Source organism: Octopus sinensis, linkage group LG2, assembly GCF_006345805.1.
Source record: "Octopus sinensis linkage group LG2, ASM634580v1, whole genome shotgun sequence".
In the NCBI taxonomy this organism is placed as follows: Eukaryota; Metazoa; Mollusca; class Cephalopoda; order Octopoda; family Octopodidae; genus Octopus; species Octopus sinensis.
Genome location: NC_042998.1, coordinates 120242590 through 120264590, shown reverse-complemented (window position 1 = coordinate 120264590; position 22001 = coordinate 120242590). Strand labels below are relative to the sequence as shown.

The 22001-nt window shown below is 36.4% G+C and overlaps 1 protein-coding gene across 10 annotated transcripts in view; it reads right to left on the bottom strand.

The window, feature by feature from the left end:
• LOC115231823 (kalirin) overlaps window positions 1-22001 on the bottom strand; it is a 567567-nt gene that overhangs the window by 415649 nt on the left and 129917 nt on the right. For all 10 annotated transcript variants that reach the window (XR_004997260.1, XM_029801773.2, XM_029801756.2 and 7 more), the window contains one exon: window positions 8545-8659. Coding sequence is in view for 9 of the 10 variants with exons in the window: in XM_029801773.2 (XP_029657633.1) it covers window positions 8545-8659 (115 nt within the window). In the remaining variant the exon portion in view is untranslated. The remainder of the gene's footprint in view (window positions 1-8544; window positions 8660-22001) is intronic.

Sequence of the window (22001 nt, the reverse complement as noted above, 5' to 3'; positions counted from 1 at the left end):
TCATCAACATCCTATCTGGGTTTTGTCAACTTATTTTTTTCCCGAGGCACCCGCGGATAGCGTAAAAATCTATTTTCAGCCATAGCGTTTAACCATAAAAAATATCAGCCATAGCTTTTTGACAGTGTCTAACAAAAAAAAAAAGATAAAGAAAAGTGGAAGAAGGAGGCAGAGAGTTTCACGGGAAAGACAAAGTGAGAGAGGGAGAGAGAGAGAAAATGACAACGTTCATAAAAAATAAAATGTAAAATGTTTTCTTTTTTCTTAAACACGAGATATAGTGTTCTAATTCAGGATGATTTTGAAAGACACTATATTTTATAATCATAGTATATATACTTTCTCACACAACAATTACAATATATTTATTTTAAATCATTTATTTATTTTAAATTGTTCATCTTTCTTTCCCCTCCCCTCTCTCTCTCTCTCTCACACATTACTTCGGGTGCGAAAGAGTTTTGTTTTTATTTTACGCCGAGTAAAAAAGTGTTTTATTGAGAGTCGATATTACTTAGTTTGGTTTAAAATAACGAACTTGATTAGCTTAATAATCGTAACTTAATCCCGGGCAAGGACGGGTTATACTGCTAGTAATACAATATTTCTCTGTGTGTCAATCTCTAACTGCAGAAGGAACCTGTGGAAGAGGTAGACTCAGGAAGACATGGGATGAGGAGGTGAAACATGATCTTCAGATGTTGAGTCTCATGGAGGTGATGACAAGTGATCAAGACTTTTGGTGATTTGCTGTGCTTGAGAAGACATGTCCAGTCAAGTGAAACTGTAGTCGTGGCCAGTGCCAGTGACATATAACTCTTGGAGTGGTTGGCATTAGTAAGGGCATCCAGCCATAGAAACTAGGCCAAATCAGACTGGAGCCTAGTACAGCTGTCTAGCTTACCAGTCCCAGTCCCAGTCAAGTGTCTAACCCATGCCAGCATGAAAACAGATGCTAAATGATGATGATGATGATGATATAGTTATGTATATTTATTTTCTGAGTTACTTTTCATCTTTCTGGGGTTGACAAAATAAAATCCCAGTAGTTTAGTCTTAGATCAACTGTAACTGACCAGAAGTACCCTGTTGTTTTCTTGGATCCTGCATATGTACAACTACACTGGTCAATGATGGATCCTGCCATATCCAGCCCAAATTTTCTACATGTTTTATATTCAAACCAGCTAGATCTGGCCTCTCACATCTACCCTACAATGTCATTCTAAAAATAAACAATCACATCATCACAGGTTACAAGATAATCCATGATTAATTCAAACCAACTTGAATAAAAAGGAATACATTTGTCAGAGTAATCTGAATGCTAAAGGGCTATGGTTGTGATGTGAGATTTGAGGGATATTTGGTTATTTCTATCAAATCAATTGACAATGAAGAGCAATTGCTTTCTTTATTAAATGCTCTTCCTTCATCTAATCAACTGACTGCAAAGTGGTTAAAAAAAAACTTCTCAGCCAGGTAGACTGCTAGCTTCAAGAGATACAATTACTATTTGATTGACATTCTAAGACCAAATAAATACATAATTTTGAAATCAAAGTAATGATAGCAACTTTAGAGAGAGGTTAAAAATTATAAATACTTTTTAATTAATAAAATCAATGTCAGAATGTTATGAAAAATTTTAAATACAGAGTAATTGAGATCTAAAATTAACATTAACTGTGGTAGGGATGAAATGCAACACTTCAAAATTAAATATATTTCAGGAGTGACATAATACATATGAACCCACACACCACATTATTTAGCCCACCCTTATCCCCACCCCACTGCTCATTTAGCAGATAAACAAAATAGAAGATCCTTCCTGTGAAAACTGCAATTCTCTCTAGAATTTCCTTCCTGTCCATATGTTACCTCTGTTAACTAACCTTCACCACCTTAAAATATTAACATCACTACAAACAGGAGCCAGCTTTCTTGGCCTTGGATCTCTCTCTCTCTCTCTCTCTCTCTGCAGCATGCATGCACACACACACACACACTTGCCCACATGTGTTTTGTTTCCTTTTAAGATTCATATGTCCTATTTTTACCACTTTTCACCTGCAGAAATAGCAGTATAAATTCCTATATATCACATCCTACTGTCTTTCAAAAGGAAGGATTCATTAAATAACATAAACAACACAGTTCTAAATATACAAAAAGACAGAATAATCACAGCTGAAACATCTTTCGTCATAAATCTGCCTAACCATAGCCATGTCCACACATAGAAGCCTTTCATCAAATAGATTCTATTACACACACTCAGCTCACACATAAATTTGGCGATTCACAAAATATAGGAAGGCATAAAGCAGCTCCAATTTCTTCACTGTGAGTGATGTTTGACTGGGAACTGACAAGCCAGTAGGCTGCACCAGGCACTAATCTTATTTGGCAAGGTTTCTATGACTGGATGCTCTTCCTAACGCCAACCATTCTGAGAGTGCAGTGGGTGCTTTTTACATGCCACTGGCACAGGAGCCAATCAGGCAACACTGGCATTGACCACAATCACAAGGTGCTTTTATGTGCCACTGGAACAGGAGCCAGTCACATGGCATTGGCCATGTTCAGATGGTGTTTTTTTACATGTTACTGACACGGGGAGCCAGTCATGTGGGACTGGCATCGACCCATGCTTGAATTGTGCTTATTACGTGCCACCAGCACAGGTGCCAGTTAGGCGACACTGGCATCGGCCACAACTACAATTTCCGTTTTGATTTTGATTTTTGATTGATTTTACTTGACTCAATAGGTCTTCTCAAAAGCAGTGTATCACCCGGCGATTCAAGAGTGCTTTTAAATGGGCTGGTTATGAAACACTGGTAAAAGCCATGGCTGCAAACTCATTTTACTTGCTGAGTCATTGGCCACGATTCAATTTCCCTTGACTGTGTGCATTTATTTTTTACACACCACTTCTACACTAGATCACGAAAGGCTTTTGTTGAGATTTTGTCAAGGAAGAAGATTTCTCTTTCTAGACTTTATGTATAAAAACACATTGAGCCCAGCTCCAAGTGGACTATCAGATACAGTGTTTTGGAATGAGTTTGCCTCTTCAGTGGCAGATATCACATCAATCATAGAAAGAACAAACAAAATATTTGCTAGTGTCAGCTGAGGCTTGCCAAGCTGGAAATATTTTAGTATAAGCACACGAAGTAGTGAGGATCAAACTAAAGTTCCAACTTAGCTTCAAGCGACTGAGGAGATATCTACCACTGAAAATGCAAAATCATGCTGAAACACTATGAAACACTGACATCACTTGGAGCTTGGTTTGAAATGTTTTTATACACAAAGTTTATAGAGATTTTTTTTCCAAGACAGAATCCTGTAATAAATGCCTTTCATGTTCTAGTGTACAAAAGTATGTTAAAAAATGTACACAACTTTATTATTATTATGTGAGAGAGCAGTGCATGCCATCAAAATTTACTGGGGTAAAATATACGAAGCCCAGTATACCCATCATGACTACCTGTCTGATAAGGGTACACCAGGCACATGCATCACAACCATGTGTGCGCAACATGATTTCATATCAAGATAAACAGCACATGACCTTGCAGGTGGGGTCCAGTTAGAATTTTCTTTAGGTGAGCAGCCCATCCTGCTCAAAAGGTCCCTGAGTAGGGTTATTTAAGGATTTATTATCATTATTATTATTATTATTATTATTGTTATTATTATTATTATCTAACATCTCTTTCTTTTTTTAAGGATACCTAATCTACTATATAAGGATACCTGATCTACTATTTCTAGTAGCTCCCTAGCAGATGGCGTTTAGGTATTCTGGTCAAAAACCATCTACCCTTTAGGCAGACAGTATACAAATATAACTACATTATCCAATGTGTCTACCTTTGGTTTAGAGACAAGGGTGTTATTTGAGGTAGATTTGAATATTTCTAGCAGTTTGAGTGATGACATAGAGACTCTAATGTGAGAATATCACACCTTCAGAGGATATTTGTTTTCATACTTCCTGTCAGTTTTGGTGCTTGTAGAATACCATATATATTTGACCAAAACATTTTAGAAATGGTGAAATAAAGAGTTGGTCTTTAATGACAATCTAAACAGATTATTCTTAAAAGATATGTAATATGATTATCTAGATGTGCTACAGGCTTTTAAAAATATAATGTATGGTTTTAGAAAATACACACTTATGCTTAAATGTCTTGCAAAACATATTTATAATTCACTATATACAACAGAAGCAGTATCAGACCAAAACAGTCATCTGTGTATCATACTAAATACAGATGCATTGTGAAAGGCAATTGGATTGTGGTATTCATAAGGCGGCAAGCTGGCAGAAACGTTAGCACGCCGGGCGAAATGCTTAGCGGTATTTCGTCTGCCGTTACGTTGTGAGTTCAAATTCCGCTGAGGTCGACTTTGCCTTTCATCCTTTCGGGGTCGATAAATTAAGTACCAGTTACGCACTGGGGTCGATGTAATCGACTTAATACCTATGTCTGTCCTTGTTTGTCCCCTCTGTCTTTAGCCCCTTGTGGATAATAAAGAAATAGGTATTCATCTGGGGATACAATCCCCTATGGATGCAGTGTGTTCAAAAACCCAAAACTGTAACATCAGCAGACAAAACTCACGAGGCAGCAGCTGTGAAAACACTAGATAAACCCAGAACTACATTGCTGCAAAGCAAACTTTGTAACCACACAACCATGTCCACACTTCACACAAAAATTATAAATGAAAAAGGTAACAGCTTTCTATGTTTTTACTTTTAATTTTATAGCATTTGTCCATGTGAAGTGTACTAGTAATGTTTTTTATTTGATCTCTTGTGGGCCATGAAATCAAATAGATTGAGAAGCACTGGTCTAAACATTCTCATAGTGTTGTAACTTACTTGCAAACAAGACTATTTTAGATAAACAGCTTGCACAGGGTTCATTTATAGTTTTCTGTTGCCAAGTGGTGTCACTAGTTAAGTGGTCAACTAGAGATGTTTAAAGGGAATTAAATGGTAGAGAGATGTGTTTCCTTGGACAGAACACCAACCAATCACAGACAGGCTAAGAAAACTAACAAAACACTTGAAAAAAATTATAAAGTACTCTTTATTTAACGGATACTTCCTCATTGTAATTATCTATTTAATGTTGGATGAAGTGGAGAGGGGTATGAACTGGTCGCAGCATAGTACCCATTTACTGCTAGGCAGATTGAGACACTGAGTGTTAAGTGTCTTTGCAATTGACACACTGCATCACCAACTATTTACCCCTTCAGCTAATGGAGATAGCACCCTAATGGCACAGTCAGATGTTTGTTTCACCATAATTACTTTTAATGGACTTAACCTATTTGTTACCATGTTTCTGTTAAAATACACTGCCTTTGTTACAGTTGTTTTTGAAAATGAGGAAGTGTTTCATAAAATAACTTTGCTGTTTGGTGTTTGGAACATGAATTTATATGAAATTTTAATGGAAGGTTTTAATCTAGAATACTTTAAAATAACAAAGTTCATATAATAGAACCAGGGGTGGTCTCAAGAAGGTTGGTATCAAAAGGGTTAAAATATCTAAAACATCTTTTTTAATAACACAAATAACTCAAGAAGAAGCTCAATTACTTTTTCAATATCATCAGTATAAGTAAAGAATATTTGATAATAATTGCTGATATTTATTTTCTGACATTTTTATAAGTATTCCAAGGGACAAGCTGTCTTGTGCAAAACACTCACTTGATCCACAGCATTCAAACCGTGAGTGATGTTTGACAAATTAAATCTATAGATGTCTTGCAAACAACTTGCACATGCAAGTGCTACCAGTTAAAAGCTCCGTATACCGGAAGTTAGCATTTATTAAAGCTGATATTAACTAATAAAATCACAGATTATAAACCACATGAAAACATATGTTATGATTAGTGAATAACATTGTCAGTTATAGGTTTCTAACAGATCTACAGCTATGGTGGAAAACACTTGCCCAAGGTGCAGTACTGTGAGATCAAACCTAGAACCATGTAGTTCTGAAGCAAACTTTGTGACCATGCCTGCAGCACCTATGTAACTCCATTAATTCAAAAGAATCTTTGACCAAATAAAAAAATTAAAAATTCTTTCTTGCTTATTTAAAATCTAAATAAATAACTTTAAATCATTAAACATTTCATAAAATTAAACATTGTTAACTATCTACATAGTCTTTTATTATTTTCCAATAAATTGATTTTATTTGTTAAGGAAACACCAACACACTGCAAATCCAAATACTGAATATTTGTTGCAATTCTCTTTAGCTAAGATTAGACTTTCATAACTGATATGCCAGCATACAGGTGTCCTTCCTGTGTCCAGGGATTAACTTGCCAAGATCCTCCAGTTCTCTCTGTGTTGTGCTGCATGCATACAACCAACCAAGCTCTTGTTTCTAGTCCATTTTTTGATGTCATTAGCCATGCTCTTTCTCTCCACACCTCCAGTGAAGGTGGTCTTGGTCAGTGACTTATGATGCATTATATAACAAACTGATATGGATGTTTCCTAAAGGGAAAAATGCTATGTGTTGAGGGAGCTGATAGGATAAGACTGTGATGGAGGAAGAGGCATACAGTTGCATGCATCCATGACTTTCATAGAGTGGGTAAATTATAAGGCACACTGTTTTTTAAAGTAACAATTAGGGAAAGATTTCAGACTAACCAGAGAAGCAATATTATAATCTACCAAGTGTTAGTAATTCAACTGAAGTCATCATGAAACTTAACAGCCCAACCACATTCCAAGTACTGAATAATATCTTATGAGTGTCTTATTCAGGTGGTACATAATCCTCTACCTTGTATCTTCCCCATTTCATAGATGGCATCCTGTTTCCAGTAAACCCAAAATTTCATTTGAGAAACTATTCCAAAGCCACCAATTTCCAACCAGGCTACCTTCAGAATGGAGGCAGTAATCACCTAAAGGTTTTGTTTCCTCATCTAATCATCATCATCATCTTTTAATGCCTATCTTCCATGCTAGCATGGACTGAACAGCTTGATGATCTAACAGGTCCAAGGACTGCATCATGCTTTAACGTCTCTTTCCTAAAAATGCTGAAAATATCTGGCAGTGTCGGCTATAGTCTAGTCACCCATATAGTTAACCAGGTGATACATGAAGGAGTCATACCCAATGACTGGTGTAGCAGCCCCATAGTCAATTGCTACAAAGGTAAAGGTGATGCATTAGATGCGAATAATTACAGAGGTATAGGTATCAAGTTGTTGGATCAGAGAGGGTCATAGCCCAACTAATTAAAGAGAGACTCATTTTAGATGAGATGCAGTTTGGGTTTGTGCCAGGGAAAAGCACCATTGATGCTATATTTCTGGTGAGACAGCTGCAGGAGAAATATTTAGCCAAAGATAAACCTCTGTACCTGGCTTTCATTGACATGGAGAAAGCCTTTGCTCCCTTATCTGGTGGTCAATGCGAAAACTAGGGATAGATGAATGGTCAGTGAGAGCTGTACAAGCCATGTACAGGGATGCTGTCAGTAAGGTTGGCAACAAGTATAGTGAAGAATTCCAGGTAGGGGTCCACCAAGGATCAGTCCTCAGCCCCCTCTTATTCACCATAGTCCTCCAGGCAATAACAGAGGAATTCAAGACAGGATGCCCCTGAGAGCTCCTCTATGCTGATGACCTTGCTCTAAAAGTGCAGAAAATAGCTTCCATCACATGACAGGAGGTAAAACTAGAAATAGTTGATAGCTTCCGTTACCTAAGTGATCAAGTCAGTAGCGGGCATGGATGCTCTGAGAGTGTAGTTGCTAGAATAAGAATAGCCTGGGCGAAGTTCAGAGAGCTCCTACCTCTGCTGTTGATAAAAGGTCTCTCACTCAGAGTAAACAGTAGACTGTATGACATATGTGTGCAAACAGCCATACTACATGGCAGTGAAACATGGGCCGTGACTGCTGAGGACATGCATAAGCATGTAAGGAATGAAGCTGGTATGCTCCGCTGGATGTGTAATGTCAGTGTGCATACACGACAGAGTTTAAGTGCCCTGGGAGAAAAGTTGGACCTAAGAAGCATCAGATGTGGTATGCAAGCAAGACAACTGTGCTGGTATGGTCATGTGTTGCGTATGGATGAAGACAGCTGTGTGAAAAAGTGTCACACCCTAGCAGTTGAGGGAACCTGTGGAAGAGGTAGACCCAGGAAGACCTGGGATGACCTTCGAACGTCGGGCCTGACAGAGGCGATGACAGGTTCCCTTCAATCATTGGGCAATAAACTCCACTTGCAAAGACCTGTTGAGTCAAATGACGTCATTGTCATGGCCGATGACAGTGCCACCTGACTGGCTCCCATGTCAGTGGCATATAAAAAGCACCATTCAAGCATGGTTGTTGCCAGTGCCACCTGACTGGCTCTCATACTGGTGGCACGTAAAAAGCTCCATTCAAGCATGGACACAAAAAAATGCAAACAGGAGTCAAGTAATCATAACAATAATTTATAATTACTTACCTTGGCACACTGGCAAGATAGGTCATGAGTCGTCGTAAATCTTCATATTTTAATCTTTCAGGATGAGTGTGTGAAGGGAATGTCAAAATTGGGCCACCTTGCTTATTTCGGCCACCTAAAAGAAAGAAAGAAAATTAAATAAACGTGAAAAGGACTTTATTCTTATTTTATTTATGTATAAGCTAATTTAACAGAAATTAAATGTTGAAAGAATATTGTATATTGGTATGGTCACAGGTTCACTAATTCACTAATTATTAAACTCCAGCACTATTTCTTTATTATTTGTAAACAATAATAATAAATAGTAATAATGTATTTTGAATGGCACAACAATGCACTATGATAACAACACTGGACTATAATAACTGTTGTAATTTAATCATCCATAGTCTGATATAATATTTCGGAATATAAAAATTTCTTCTTCAGATATCCCTAGGGATATCTGAAGAAGAAATTTATAGTCCATTGTTGTTATAGTGCATTGTTGTGCTATTCAAAACACATTACTATTTATTATTATTGTTTACAAACAATACACAATGCTTCAAGCGAACTACAATACTCTCCAATCTTTATTATTTATATTTAGTAACTAATAAATATTTTTTTTTCATATAACAATCAACTGCGCATGAAAATACGTAGTACTTGTGTTTACAGTGGGATATAAATCCAGTGGAACTAGTCTGCACAAATCACAGTGGAAATGAAACAAACTGGTAACATGTTGGGTACATATTTCATTGACATGCTCAGAGGTTAACCTTTGGCTGCAGTCAAAATACTCATTAGCATTTATTGAAGTTTTTACAAAAACCTCCTTCACCTTACAACAAAAAGAGTTTAAGAAATGATGCCAGACTAAATTTTCTAACCATTCAATGCAACAGAGTATAAACCATGAATACCAGGCATGAAAGTACAAATAGTAATAGCATTAACAGTAGTGTGTAAAGCAAACAGCTTCTCTGAAGTTCTTTGCAAGAAAAGTAGTACGGACAGAATCCTCTGACATATTTCTATAGCTAGAATGAGAGACCAAAACATTTTTGAAGAATACAATGAAACTGTTTACAGAAGCACAGAGAAACTTGTAATGCAACAGTTTTAAAGAACACAAGATTTTATTAGGTCCAATAAAATTTAGATTTAAAACAACTGCATGTGGGAAGAGGTAAGTGACATTTAAGAAATTAGAAGATTAACATTAATTCCAGTAGACATTATAAAATGTTTATATGAGTAAAAAAATGATTGCTATACAGATTCATTAGTGAATTGGTTGCTGTTATTGAGAAGACATAATAGTGGAAACAGGAATCGAATTAAATAGTTATGAAATTTAAGATTTATGGGAGCACTAAGTATCCCTATCCAGAACACACCAATACTTTTTTCTTTACTTTAAACATCCATCCATCTTCTCCACCCACTTTTCTTGGGAGAGCCATGGAGTAGAGCCCTTAGATAGGGTCCTATCAGAAGCAACCATCATTAGACTTTCCAGTTGAATTCCCAGGTGTAACCAACTGACACAACGGATATTATCCAACTATTTTGTTCTTTGTTTACCCCTAGATCTCCTACCAATTGGCTTGGCTTGAAGGATCCATCCTGCAATTCTTGTGATATTCTAGTCATATGTCCATAGTACTAGAGCTATGATCTCTCAATGCTGAGAAGTAGCAGCTTGACCTAGAGAGACTCATTGATCTCTGAGCTGTGCACCCTGTTGAGTAACATTACTCCAGAGATCCTTTGAAAGATCCCCATTTTGGCCACTTGTATTCGAGACCATACTCTTTCAGTCATTACCCAACACTCATGATCATTGTGAGGGTAAGCACAAAAACTGAACTGAAGATAGAAAGAAATATTTTAAACATATTTATGATAATTATAGGGCAATATAAACTAACATAAAGACAGTGGATTAGCAAAATTGATAGAACATAGTCAAAATATCATGTGGTGGTATTTAGTTAAATTTACACTACATTCTGTGTTTAAATCCTCTGAAGTTAACTTTTCTTTTCATCCTTCCACAGCTGATAAAATAAATACCAGTTAAGTACTGGATTCAATATAACTGAATGTTGCCTCCTCAAAATTGGTTCATTTTTGCATTAGTAACATAACTGTGACATCATATATCATAAATGAAATAGCAGATTAGTCTGATATGCTATTGCTTTTTTCTTCTATTTAGTCATATGATAGTATGTTGTCGCTTTGTGCATCTATCTCCTTTGATTAGGGTTCCATCTTTCTCACTTCCTCTTCTGCACACACTTTTGTAATTATTTCTTTCTCAAAACAATATTGATCTAAGATATTTTAGCATGACTATGAGTGATAAGAACAGTTTCATAGTAAATACTATGCTGAGGAAGAGTGGGTGAAATGCAACATGTGTCTTGTGAAATAACTGACAATGTCAATCTATTAAAACACAGCAAGATATCATATAAAGACAGCATGACATTACACAGTGTACAGTGCCATGCTGTTCAGACATAGCATGGCATTATACAGTGTGCAGTAGAGTTATCAATAAGATCTATTGCTATAAAGAGTGAAATGTCTTAACATTTCAGGCTCTTACCATTCAATGGAGTATAGAGATGGACAAAGGTGATGTTGACCAAGCAGCAAATATGAAGAGAAATGCAGTGAATGAAAGTGTTTGGGATACGAGGAGTGCGAGAAATGGGTCAAGAGAATAAAGAGAAAGAGGACAGCATCAAGATGTTCAAAAAACAGAATCTAATGTAGATGGTCAAATGGTCAGGTGAATGCCCTTAAAAGACAACTAAACAGACATATGCAAAATCAAAAGTTGAAGCAGAAGCTCCTAAGCTGAAAATTACTTACTGCTCCTGGGTAGGCAGCTTTCCCTGCTACTATGATGTGAGAGTACTCCACAAGTAGAGGAGTTGTCACATGATTGAAATTTAAGGATATCAAGGTGATACGCTCAGAATTGATCAATCCAGATGATAGCCCATTTCACTTAAATGCGATACATTGCAAAGCCAGAATGCTATATAAATTGGAGGAAGTGCAGTCAACCTCTATCTCGGCCCTACTCTTTCACTGCAATTTGTTTTTTCTTGTTTGCTGCCTACCAGATCAAGACCATTGTTTCTCTGCCCTCCATTTAGACATTCACTCCTCATTCATATTCTATGAAGTCTGTTTTAGACTAACTGTTGCCAACACAGACCCTCATCATTTCCAGTAAGGTGAAGTAACAGCCCATGTAATTTTGGCGAGAATGGATGAGGATAGCTGCGTGAAAAAGTACCACACCCTAGCAGTTGAGGGAACCTGTGGAAGAGGTGGACCCAGGAAGATCTGGGATGAGGTGGTGAAGCACGACCTTTGAACATTAGGCCTCACCAAGGCAATGACTAGTGACCGAGACCTTTGGAAATACGCTGTGCTTGAGAAGACTCGGCAAGCCAAGTGAGACCATAACCCAAGGACTATGCCAGGGGTGTAACCAGCCCACTTATGCGTACCTTTCCTTCATTGGACACTAAACTTTGCTTGAAAAGACCTGTAAAGGCAAGTGAAATCGAAATCAAATTCGATGACTGACATCCATGCTAGTGGAGTGCTAAGAGCACCATCTGAGTGTGATTGTTGCCAGAGCAGCTGACTAGCTTCCATGCCGTTGGCACATAAAAAGCACCATTTGAGCGTGATCGTTACCAGCGTTGCCTTACTGGCACGCGAAAAAGCATTCGAGTGAGGTCGTTGCCAGTGCTGCTGGACTAGCTCCTGTGCAGGTGGCACATAAAAAAACATCATTTGAGCGTGACCATTGCCAGTACCACCTGACTGGCCGTCGTGCCGGTGGCGCGTAAAAGCACCCACTACATTCTCGGAGTGGTTGGTGTTAGGAAGGGCATCCAGCTGTAGAAACTCTGCCAGATCAGATTGGAGCCTGGTGCAGCCATCTGATTCACCAGTCCTCAGTCAAATCGTCCAACCCCATGCAAGCATGGAAAGCGGACGTTAAATGATGATGATGATGACTCAATTAACAACAAAACAATACAATGCAAAATGGAAAGTTATGTCAGGCAGCATCATATAGCCTGATATGTTAAAAGCACCCAGCACACACTGTAAAGTGGTAGATGTTAGGAAGGGCATCTAACTACAGAAACTAAGCCAAACTAGAATGGAACCTGGTGCAGTTCTCTGGCATGCTAGCCCAGGTCAAACCATCCAACTCATGCCAGCATGGAAAACAGACATTAAAGAATGATGATGATGATGATATATGAACTTGCACAGCTCCATATAACTGTTATAAATAAGATACATACAGTTGGTATTACTAAAACAACAGGCTATATGATGCTTTGTTTGTCATAACTCATTATTTTACTTTGTTTTGTTATGAGGTTAATTAAATGTCTCCATAACAAAACATACCCAGCTCACTTCTTTCTTTTCAGAATATATATATATATATATATATATATATATATATATATATATATATATATATATATATATATATACAGAGAGAGAGAGAGAGAGAGAGAGAGAGAGAGAGAGAGAGAGAGAGAGAGAGAGAGAAGAAAGAGATTAATGTATTAATGTTTTAAAATCATTAATGTTCGCCAACACATGGTGTTGGAGGAGATTCCTCCCAACACGTGCAACCATGGCAGAACAAATGTTGTAATTGTTGTGTTTAAAGGGAGGCACACACAACACACACACACATTTCGGTCTCTTGTCTAATACAACTATCAAGTCCCCATCTGTTGCCCATCCCTTTACATCTTTGATGCCCTCTCATCATTTATTACTCTATCACTTATACCAACACCACTCATCTTTTCTCTGTATCATGTTGCCTGTGTAACTAAGACAGTGGATTTCTCCTCCTATGCATTGTACCTAGCTGCCCTGTAACTCAAGATGGTATTGGGTCTGTCCAATCCTCTTATATTTTGACACTCACACTCTCTCCATTCACTGCAACATGCCACCTGTGTAACGAGAAAAGGCACTGGACTTTCTATCTCTCTTTCCCATCCAGATGCCTTTCTGTTTGTAGCTTATACATCCTACCATCATCCATTCTATACTGCTAGCCATCACTCCACTCCTAAACTTCTTGTAATTGATATCTAACACTCTCTCTTATCATCCATCACTCAGTCTATTTTATATATCAGCACACAGGTAACTGCCATTACTCTCTCTCTCTTCTATTACTTTTTCCAGAACTATTGCTCTTTCACTATTTCCACCTCTGCCACCCTCTCACCACAATCACTATTTCTTTCATCCTATTTTTGTTCACTTTACTCATTCACCTTAGACCTTCAGTTATCACTTTCTCTTCTAATCACTCCCTCTCAGATACCATGAAATAAACAGGGCTCTTTAGAGGCTTTGAGCCCTAGAGGCTAAAGAGCCCAAGATAATCTCACGAACACTAATGCCATTCAGGATATTCTGTTAAGTTGTTGGTGAACAAAACAGAGACAACACAGTGTCAGGAAAGCCTTTTAGTCAGTTTAAGGACATGACAACTTCTTGAATGTTGGTGCCTTGATAAAATGTATGAAGAGTATCCACCACAGAAACCATGCCAAACATGAAATGTACAAATGAGATGTCATCCACCAGCTTATTTAGGAGGGTAGAAATTCTGAATAAAAACAGACTCAACTGTGACAACCCATCCAACTCATGCTCTTGTGAAAAGTGGACACAAAATGATTACAAACTAATTTCTGATGTAACACTTAAGTTAGTTATTGCTTAAGCTAAAACCAGCTGAAATATTTGAGCTTATCAGCATGGTCCAGGGTTTCTCCCTAGACCATGGCTACTGGGCCAAATGTCTTCTGATTTAACCTATATAATTGAAATTGGATGATCAGAAATTGTGTGGTAGCCAATCAGATGAACTATCTGAAACCTACATCTAGAACCATGGGAATACAAAGCAAACCTGTAATCTACATGACCATGAGTACACTGAATTTAAATCAACAACAAAACGCATATATAATCTTAAAGAGATTGGACTGGCTTTATTTCATGACTACAAAGAGTGAGCTGACAGATTGGCCCAGCTGTCTTATAAGGGTTAATATATAATCCTTTCTATTAAAGGCACAAGGCCTGAAGTTTGTAGAGAGGAGATTAGTTGATTACAGCAACCCCAGTGTTTCACTGGTGCTTAATTTATCAAAAGGATAAAAGGCAAAGTCAACCTCAGTGGAATTTGAACTCAGAATGTAGTGACGAGCAAAATACCACTAAGCATTTCATCCAGTATGCTAACGATTCTGCCAGCTCACCGCTTAGGGTTAATATATAATGCCAAAATAACATTGCAACTACATTTATAAACAAACCATATAACATGGTTTCCATTTCTAATCAGTTGATCACATACGTTGTCTACTTTGAACATTTAGTCATGCTATACAATGAGATGGTCACTTAATACCTATTTCTCTCAATGGAGTGTACCTATTCTCTTACTGGAATTTCAATTGACAAAGAAAAGTATATATATTCTTGAAGAGAATGGCTCAGTCTTCTTTCTAGGCTACAAAGGTGGGCTGATAAATTAGCCCAGTTGTCTGGAGTGCACTTGTTCTCTTACTGGGGTATACCTATTTATTCATTTACATTAGTGTACCTATTCTCTTTCTCTCTGCTTTTCTTTCTCTCTCTCTCTTTAACAGAGTGTTTATCTTGTTTTCTTTCTCTACCCTTCACTCCTTCTGAAGCAGCAAATCTGTTAATCTGCCACCCCACCCTTCTCACTAACTACATTTCTTGCACAATTCCTACATCTTCTCCTTTACACTCACTCTTTCCTCAATCCTCATTTTGTTTTCTTAAAACACATGCATAACTTAGTTTATATACTAAAGTACCATATGCTGTCAGATAACGCACTACACCAAGATATATTTATATAAAGGTTTCACTAATTAAAACTCAATCACACATTAATGTAACAGATATATGACATAAATTCTCTCTCATTAATATATGTAGCTTAAACAATAATGAAAAAAAAAAACTAAATGAAAATTAAATATGTCAATTATATGCTCATCAAAATTATATACAACTAAATATTGGTAATGTCTAAAATCAATCACTGAAGGAAAATCCCCTACAGTGTTCTTTTTTAAAATTCATCTAATGAATGTCAAGCAGGCTTAGACATAGCTGCCAAATCCCCCTCAACATACACCCTGTAAAAAGCACCATTCAAGCATGGCTGTTGCCAGTGCTGCCTGTCTGGCTCCCATGCCAGTGGTGTGTAAAAAGCACCATTCAAGTGTGGTCAATGCCAGTACACATGAAAAGCCAGTGGCACATAAAAAGCACCTACAACACTCTTGGAGTGGTTGGTGTTAGAAATGGTATCCAACTGTAGAAACCTTGCCAAATTAGATTGGAGCCTGGTGCAGCCTCCTGGCTAGCCAGTCCTCTGTCAAACCATCCAACCCATGCCAGCATGGAAAGCGGACGTTAAACTATGATGATGATGAATTCATTGACATTGTAGTCCTAGATACATTTTTTTTTTTTTTTTAATCATAAAAAAATTTTTTTTAAAAAGGCACAATTATAGAATGTCTTTGAACAGAGGTTGCCTGCTCGAAATCGGCCCAGAGTTAAATAAAAATAAAACATTCCATTGAAATGTTTACTTTTTTCTTTTAACGTTTTATTAGACAGGTACGGGGGAGCAACCTTTCCCATTTCCAGGATTCAGACTGATGTAGATGATGTCTAACTAGAACTGTCACAAAAAAAAATATCTGTATACTGTGGCCCTTCAGAGTCTAGTGTGCATTCTTCTCAAGTTGTTCATTTAGAAATTATGAAAAATTTGTATTTGACAACAGAGTAACAGAGGTGTGTGTGTGTGTGCCAATAAGATAACAGTGGGTGTATGTGTCAACAGGTAACAAAGGGGCATTTGTATGTCAAACATGAGAAATTCTGTGTGTCAGAGAGTAACAAAAAGATGTGTGTCACTAGGGTAACAAAACAGCATGTGTGTCTTTGGAATAACAAAGATATGCAATTAATAGTGACTTAACAGATCTAAAATTAGCAACAAAAGAAAATTAACCAAATATACATAGCATATCTCCATTACTCATTATTGTCATGACAGTAATTTATCACTATCATCATCATTTTACCAGTAATAGTTTGAACATATTTTACAAAACAGCATCTAGCCATCAACCTCACAACTATGCCATCCATTAAGTCTAATAAAAGTCTTCCTTGGCTTACGTTTACTACAGCCATTTTCCATCACAAACATGAGAAATTCTATATGTAGTGGCAAAAAGCATACAATGGAAATCTGGTCCTAGATATACTATGCCTAACCAATCAGATCTGATTTGAGGGTTATACAACAATTTACACTGAATTAATTTGCTTTTGACTATGAGAATCAACACAATATTGAAAATACTTAGGAAAAGTATGTACACCACAACTTCTCATAGTTTTCTTCATGACAAATGAGGGATACAAAAGTAAAAAAAAAAATAATAATAATCATTGTTTCTTTCAACAAATAGACACTTGAGCCAGTGAATGAGCTTCTATATGGTCAATCAATCTGCTGAAAACAGAACTCTTGACACATTGAATAAAATAGTCCTAGACTCTGTCCAAAACAGAAAAAAAAAAGAGAGAGAGGGAGATGGTCACTGCTGGAATGCCTTAGAACCACAGGTCTATTTTATCAGGATTGACCTGGGGCTGAACAACAATTATACACAGCTAAACATTCTGGCAATATTCATTCATTGATGTGTGTTCAATGCTGGTGATATATGCAGTATGATGAAATACTATGGGTCTCAATCACAAATGCTCTGGTTTTAGAACTGGGATAATAAATAAGTTGTACTATAAATACAATTATTTCTTAACACTGGAGAGAAAATAGACTTTAGCCTGGACAGCTAGATTGTGGGACAGTTATTGTTTAGATTCAGGTAAGCACAGATTGAGAAAACCTCTGATCAAAGAAGTCTAGCTATGACCATCCCATCTTTTATTCAGATACAGTGTTACATTTCAGATTACATTAACCAATATGTCCTTTTTGATTTTAAGACAATAGCATGTAAAATGAGCAAAGATTCGCCTGCTGTTTCTAGCAAGTCAAGTAATTATGCAGAAGCTTTTCCATTGGCACATTCAGAACACATTCTTCTATGACTATCATACATTTGAACATTGGTCTCCATCAATGAAGTGTATGGGTATAGCAGGGGGTGCTGAAAAGTTCCTGGCTCTTTGGGTAAAAGAAAATACAAGAGGATCAGTTAATTATAATAATTCAACATATTCCCCTCTCAGACTCACATACTTATTGCAGCAGTCCTTCAGTTTTCCTAAACCCTCTAAAAGAACTCAAAAGATTGGGCCTCCAACTGTGAGACACTTAAAGCTAGGAACTTTTCCCCTCCACCACCCCGTGTGTCTGTACTTCAATATAATGATTTTATTGCTGTAATTTGCTGTTGCATCATATGTATTCTATATATTATTGATTCATCAAATGGTGTTGTTTTACATTGTTACATTTACATATCTGTGTGTATTCCCATCATCCTAAATTGTTATGTGTACAACTATTTACAAATATAACATATTTTTGTTATATATTATCACTAATCTAATAAATGTGTTCCCATTGTTAATTTTTGCATTATAACTATATTCATGTCATTATATTATCAATTATCACTAAGTTATATTATATATTAACCAATATTTAACTCTTGTAATATTTTCTGCATTGTCACAATATTTACTGCAGTACATTATTGCTAATTGAGAGACCTATTGGGTATTGAGAGGGGAGTAATGTGTTGGGCTCATAATCTTAAGGACAATGGTCTAATTCCTGAGCTGGGTGGTGTATTTATCCTTGAACAAGATAGTTCATTCTCCATTGCTCCATCTAGTTAGCTGAAAACTAATCCTAGATAAGTGTTGATGCAGCTTTCTCTCTACCTATCACATCTTTGATGTTCTGCTGGCTCAAAGTTATTCAGGACTACATAGACATCTAAAGCAATCAGCGAAAGCATGGTATATGCTACTAAGTTATGCCCACTTGCAAGTGCATGGCAATGGAGGGATGTGTATAACACTGTATTTACTACCAGAGCAACATATGTTACTGTGTATTATCACCATATTTACTATTTTATTATATTATTTTTATGTATTATTTCAATATCGACTTAAACAATGTGTTGTTATATTTCAGCTACAAAATTAATTTCTTTCTAAATGAAAAAAAGCATTTTACTGAATTAACTATAAAATCAATCTAACTATCTACTACTGCTACTATTAATTGCAACTGAAGAGGTCTCAGTATCAGCATGTTTTTCAAGAATGGTTTTAGGCGTTCATACAGTAGTATGCAGGCAGATGCACACAGACACCTTCTACCTTTGACCCAGTATAACATTCAGGCTGTGACAAATGGAAAGAGAGCGGGGAAGAAACCCTACTAGCACTGAGTTGCTAGTCAATTTATTCAACTCTTAAAAAAGATGAATGGTAAAGTTAACCATGGCAGGACTTGAATTCAGAGTGTAAGAACTGGAACAACTACAGCAATACATTCTGTCCAATGCTCTAATAACTCTGCTGATCAACCACAGTAGTATAACTACAGATAAGAGAAATCCTGTATAGTCATTTAACCAGCTAGAACAGCAACCACATTCCCTGAAACCATTATTGTTCAAGAGAAACAGAACAAAAAAACATGTGGTCAAGGCTAGCATGCCTTTGATCAGTGGTTACTTGATCAGAGCTCTCCTGAAGCTAAATAATAACTAGACTACTGCTGCTGCTGCTGCTACTACTATTACTACTACTACATTCTAAACAAATTGATAAATAAAAATTAATAATCTTAATAAAACATAATTAATAAAAATCTGTTTAGGTACACCAAACCACCCACTCTACATACACATATTTGCATGTATATACAAATATATGCTAACACACACACACACACACACACACATATTTATCTCTATATGTGTGCGCATTGGCATTAATGAATATGAATGGGGTAGAACTTCTAAAAACCAAAAAAAAAAACAGATGGCTTGATATTCAAAATATATAAAGTTAGTAGCTAATAATATGTTGAATCTAGAATATATTCTTTGCTAGCAGTGATCCCAACTAGAATTTAAGCCACATCCATCTCATAGCTAGTAGTCCTGCATGTTAGAATCTATGTCCACTACAACTGAGCTTCCTTATGTTAAATCTATCTTTGCAAGAATTTAGGTCAAGTACTCCGTCACATCTTTATTCACTTAAGATTTAGGTCATGTATCCTCTGCTAGACCTACATTCACTAGAATCTGAACCATGTACTCCCTGCTGGATCTATACTCATTAGAATCTAGGTCATATTCTCCCTACTGGATCTATATTCCCTAGAATCTGAGTCATGTATTCCTGCTGGATCTATATTCAATAGATTCTAGGTCATGTACTTCTCTAGTGAATCTATAGTCACTAAAATTGAGGCCATGTACTCTTTCTTACCCTCCCATTGGATCTATCTTTACTCATTGCTTCAAAGTATTTCCACCTATCTATATATTGCCTTTTCAAAAGTTCCCACCACCACTAACTCACCACTGAAAACTTCAAATAAAGATTCTCAGAAGAGAATAAAGTTGGTTTTGTTTTATTAGATATTGAGAGGAAGACCTTTGCAAGTTCTATCAGACTGAGAGAGTGATGTGGTTCATGTTCAGTTTGAACATCTGCTGGCCTATGTCCAGAGATAAAATGTGTGTAGAGATAATTCCAGAGGAGTTGCATTTCCAAGGAAAGACTAGAGAGAGTGTTCTTCTCAGGTTCTGAGATATAAGACGCACTGATGGTAACAGGACGATGAAGTTGGTTACTTCAGAAGGTGGGGTTTATTTTAATATAATGATTCATTAAGATGAATAATTAAATTGGAGAAACTTTCCTTGAAAGGAAAAACCAGCTTACTACAAGTATGATTCCTTACTACCAAACCCAACACACACACATATCCTTACAACCTATGTCCCCCACCCCCAAATTAATAATTAGGTGGGCAACTAGGCATGTAAAATTGCTCCAATATTCAAGTTACTGCATACAATGGAAACCTCTTACATGGTCATTCGACCAGCTAAAATTCACAAATCTTCAAATTACACTTCAGTATTAAAATAAAAATTCGATGTATCAGTCTTAGATAATCTTAAAATGGTAGGACAGGATGGATGGTCATCACTGAAATAATATTTACTTACTTTTCACATGGTCTGCTTTTCTTAGCTCTATGAATTCAAATCTATAAGAGGCAACAATTGTTACTTAGCAGTTCTGATGGAGAAAATCAACTGCCCAAAATGAATATGAACTCATAATTCTAAGAAAACCAAACTAAGTAAAGAATAAGTAAATATCAAAAACCAAGAAAGAATTCAGAGTAGCAATAATAAATTTTATAGATAATGAATAAATTAATCAACTTCCTATCTTGATCAATTAACATTAGAAACTTAATGTCTCAAATCTTTCTTTGAAAAATCCTATAATTAAATTAGCATTATCTAATATTCAATAACGAAATGTTCAGTTTGAAAATATTTTATCACATGGGAGATTTAATAGATTTAAACAATTTATTTAAATTTAACATAATAAAAAGTTCACCAATCAAAAATAAAAAATCTCTTGGCATTATTAACACTATTTTATGAGAATTAAATGTTAAGGTAAAAAATGGCAATGATAACAATGGTTAGTAGCTTGATGATGATAGTGGTAGGAACAATATTGACTGATTTGTTAAGTTCTAAAACCTGAACCACCTGATTTTTTTCCAATGCAATACTAAAATTTATCTTTACAAGGAGTTAAAATTTAAAGACAAATAATCAGCAGTACTCCTTATCAGATATGGAGTTGGAATTGTAGACTTGACCAAAAACAATATACAGAAACTTGACAGAAAAATTAAAAAAACTATTGACAACGCACAGAGTCGAGCATCCAAAAGCTGATATCAACCAGATGTACCTGAAGAGAGACTAGGGTGGAAGAGGCTTAATTGCCATGGAAGAGTGTATAGAGATGGAAAGAAAAAGTCTACTAAAATATTTACAGAACAGCTCAGAGAAACTACTAAAGACAGTGAATAAAGGACAGGTGATCAAGTGTGGAATAGGAGAAAAGGACAAGAATGAAATTCAAAGAGAGCACATTAGACAGATTGAAGAGAAACTTCTACATGGTCAGTTTTGGAGAGCCACTGAAGATGTATATGGAACAAAATACTGGGCTTGGTTAAAAAAAGGGCAATTAAAAAAAAGAAA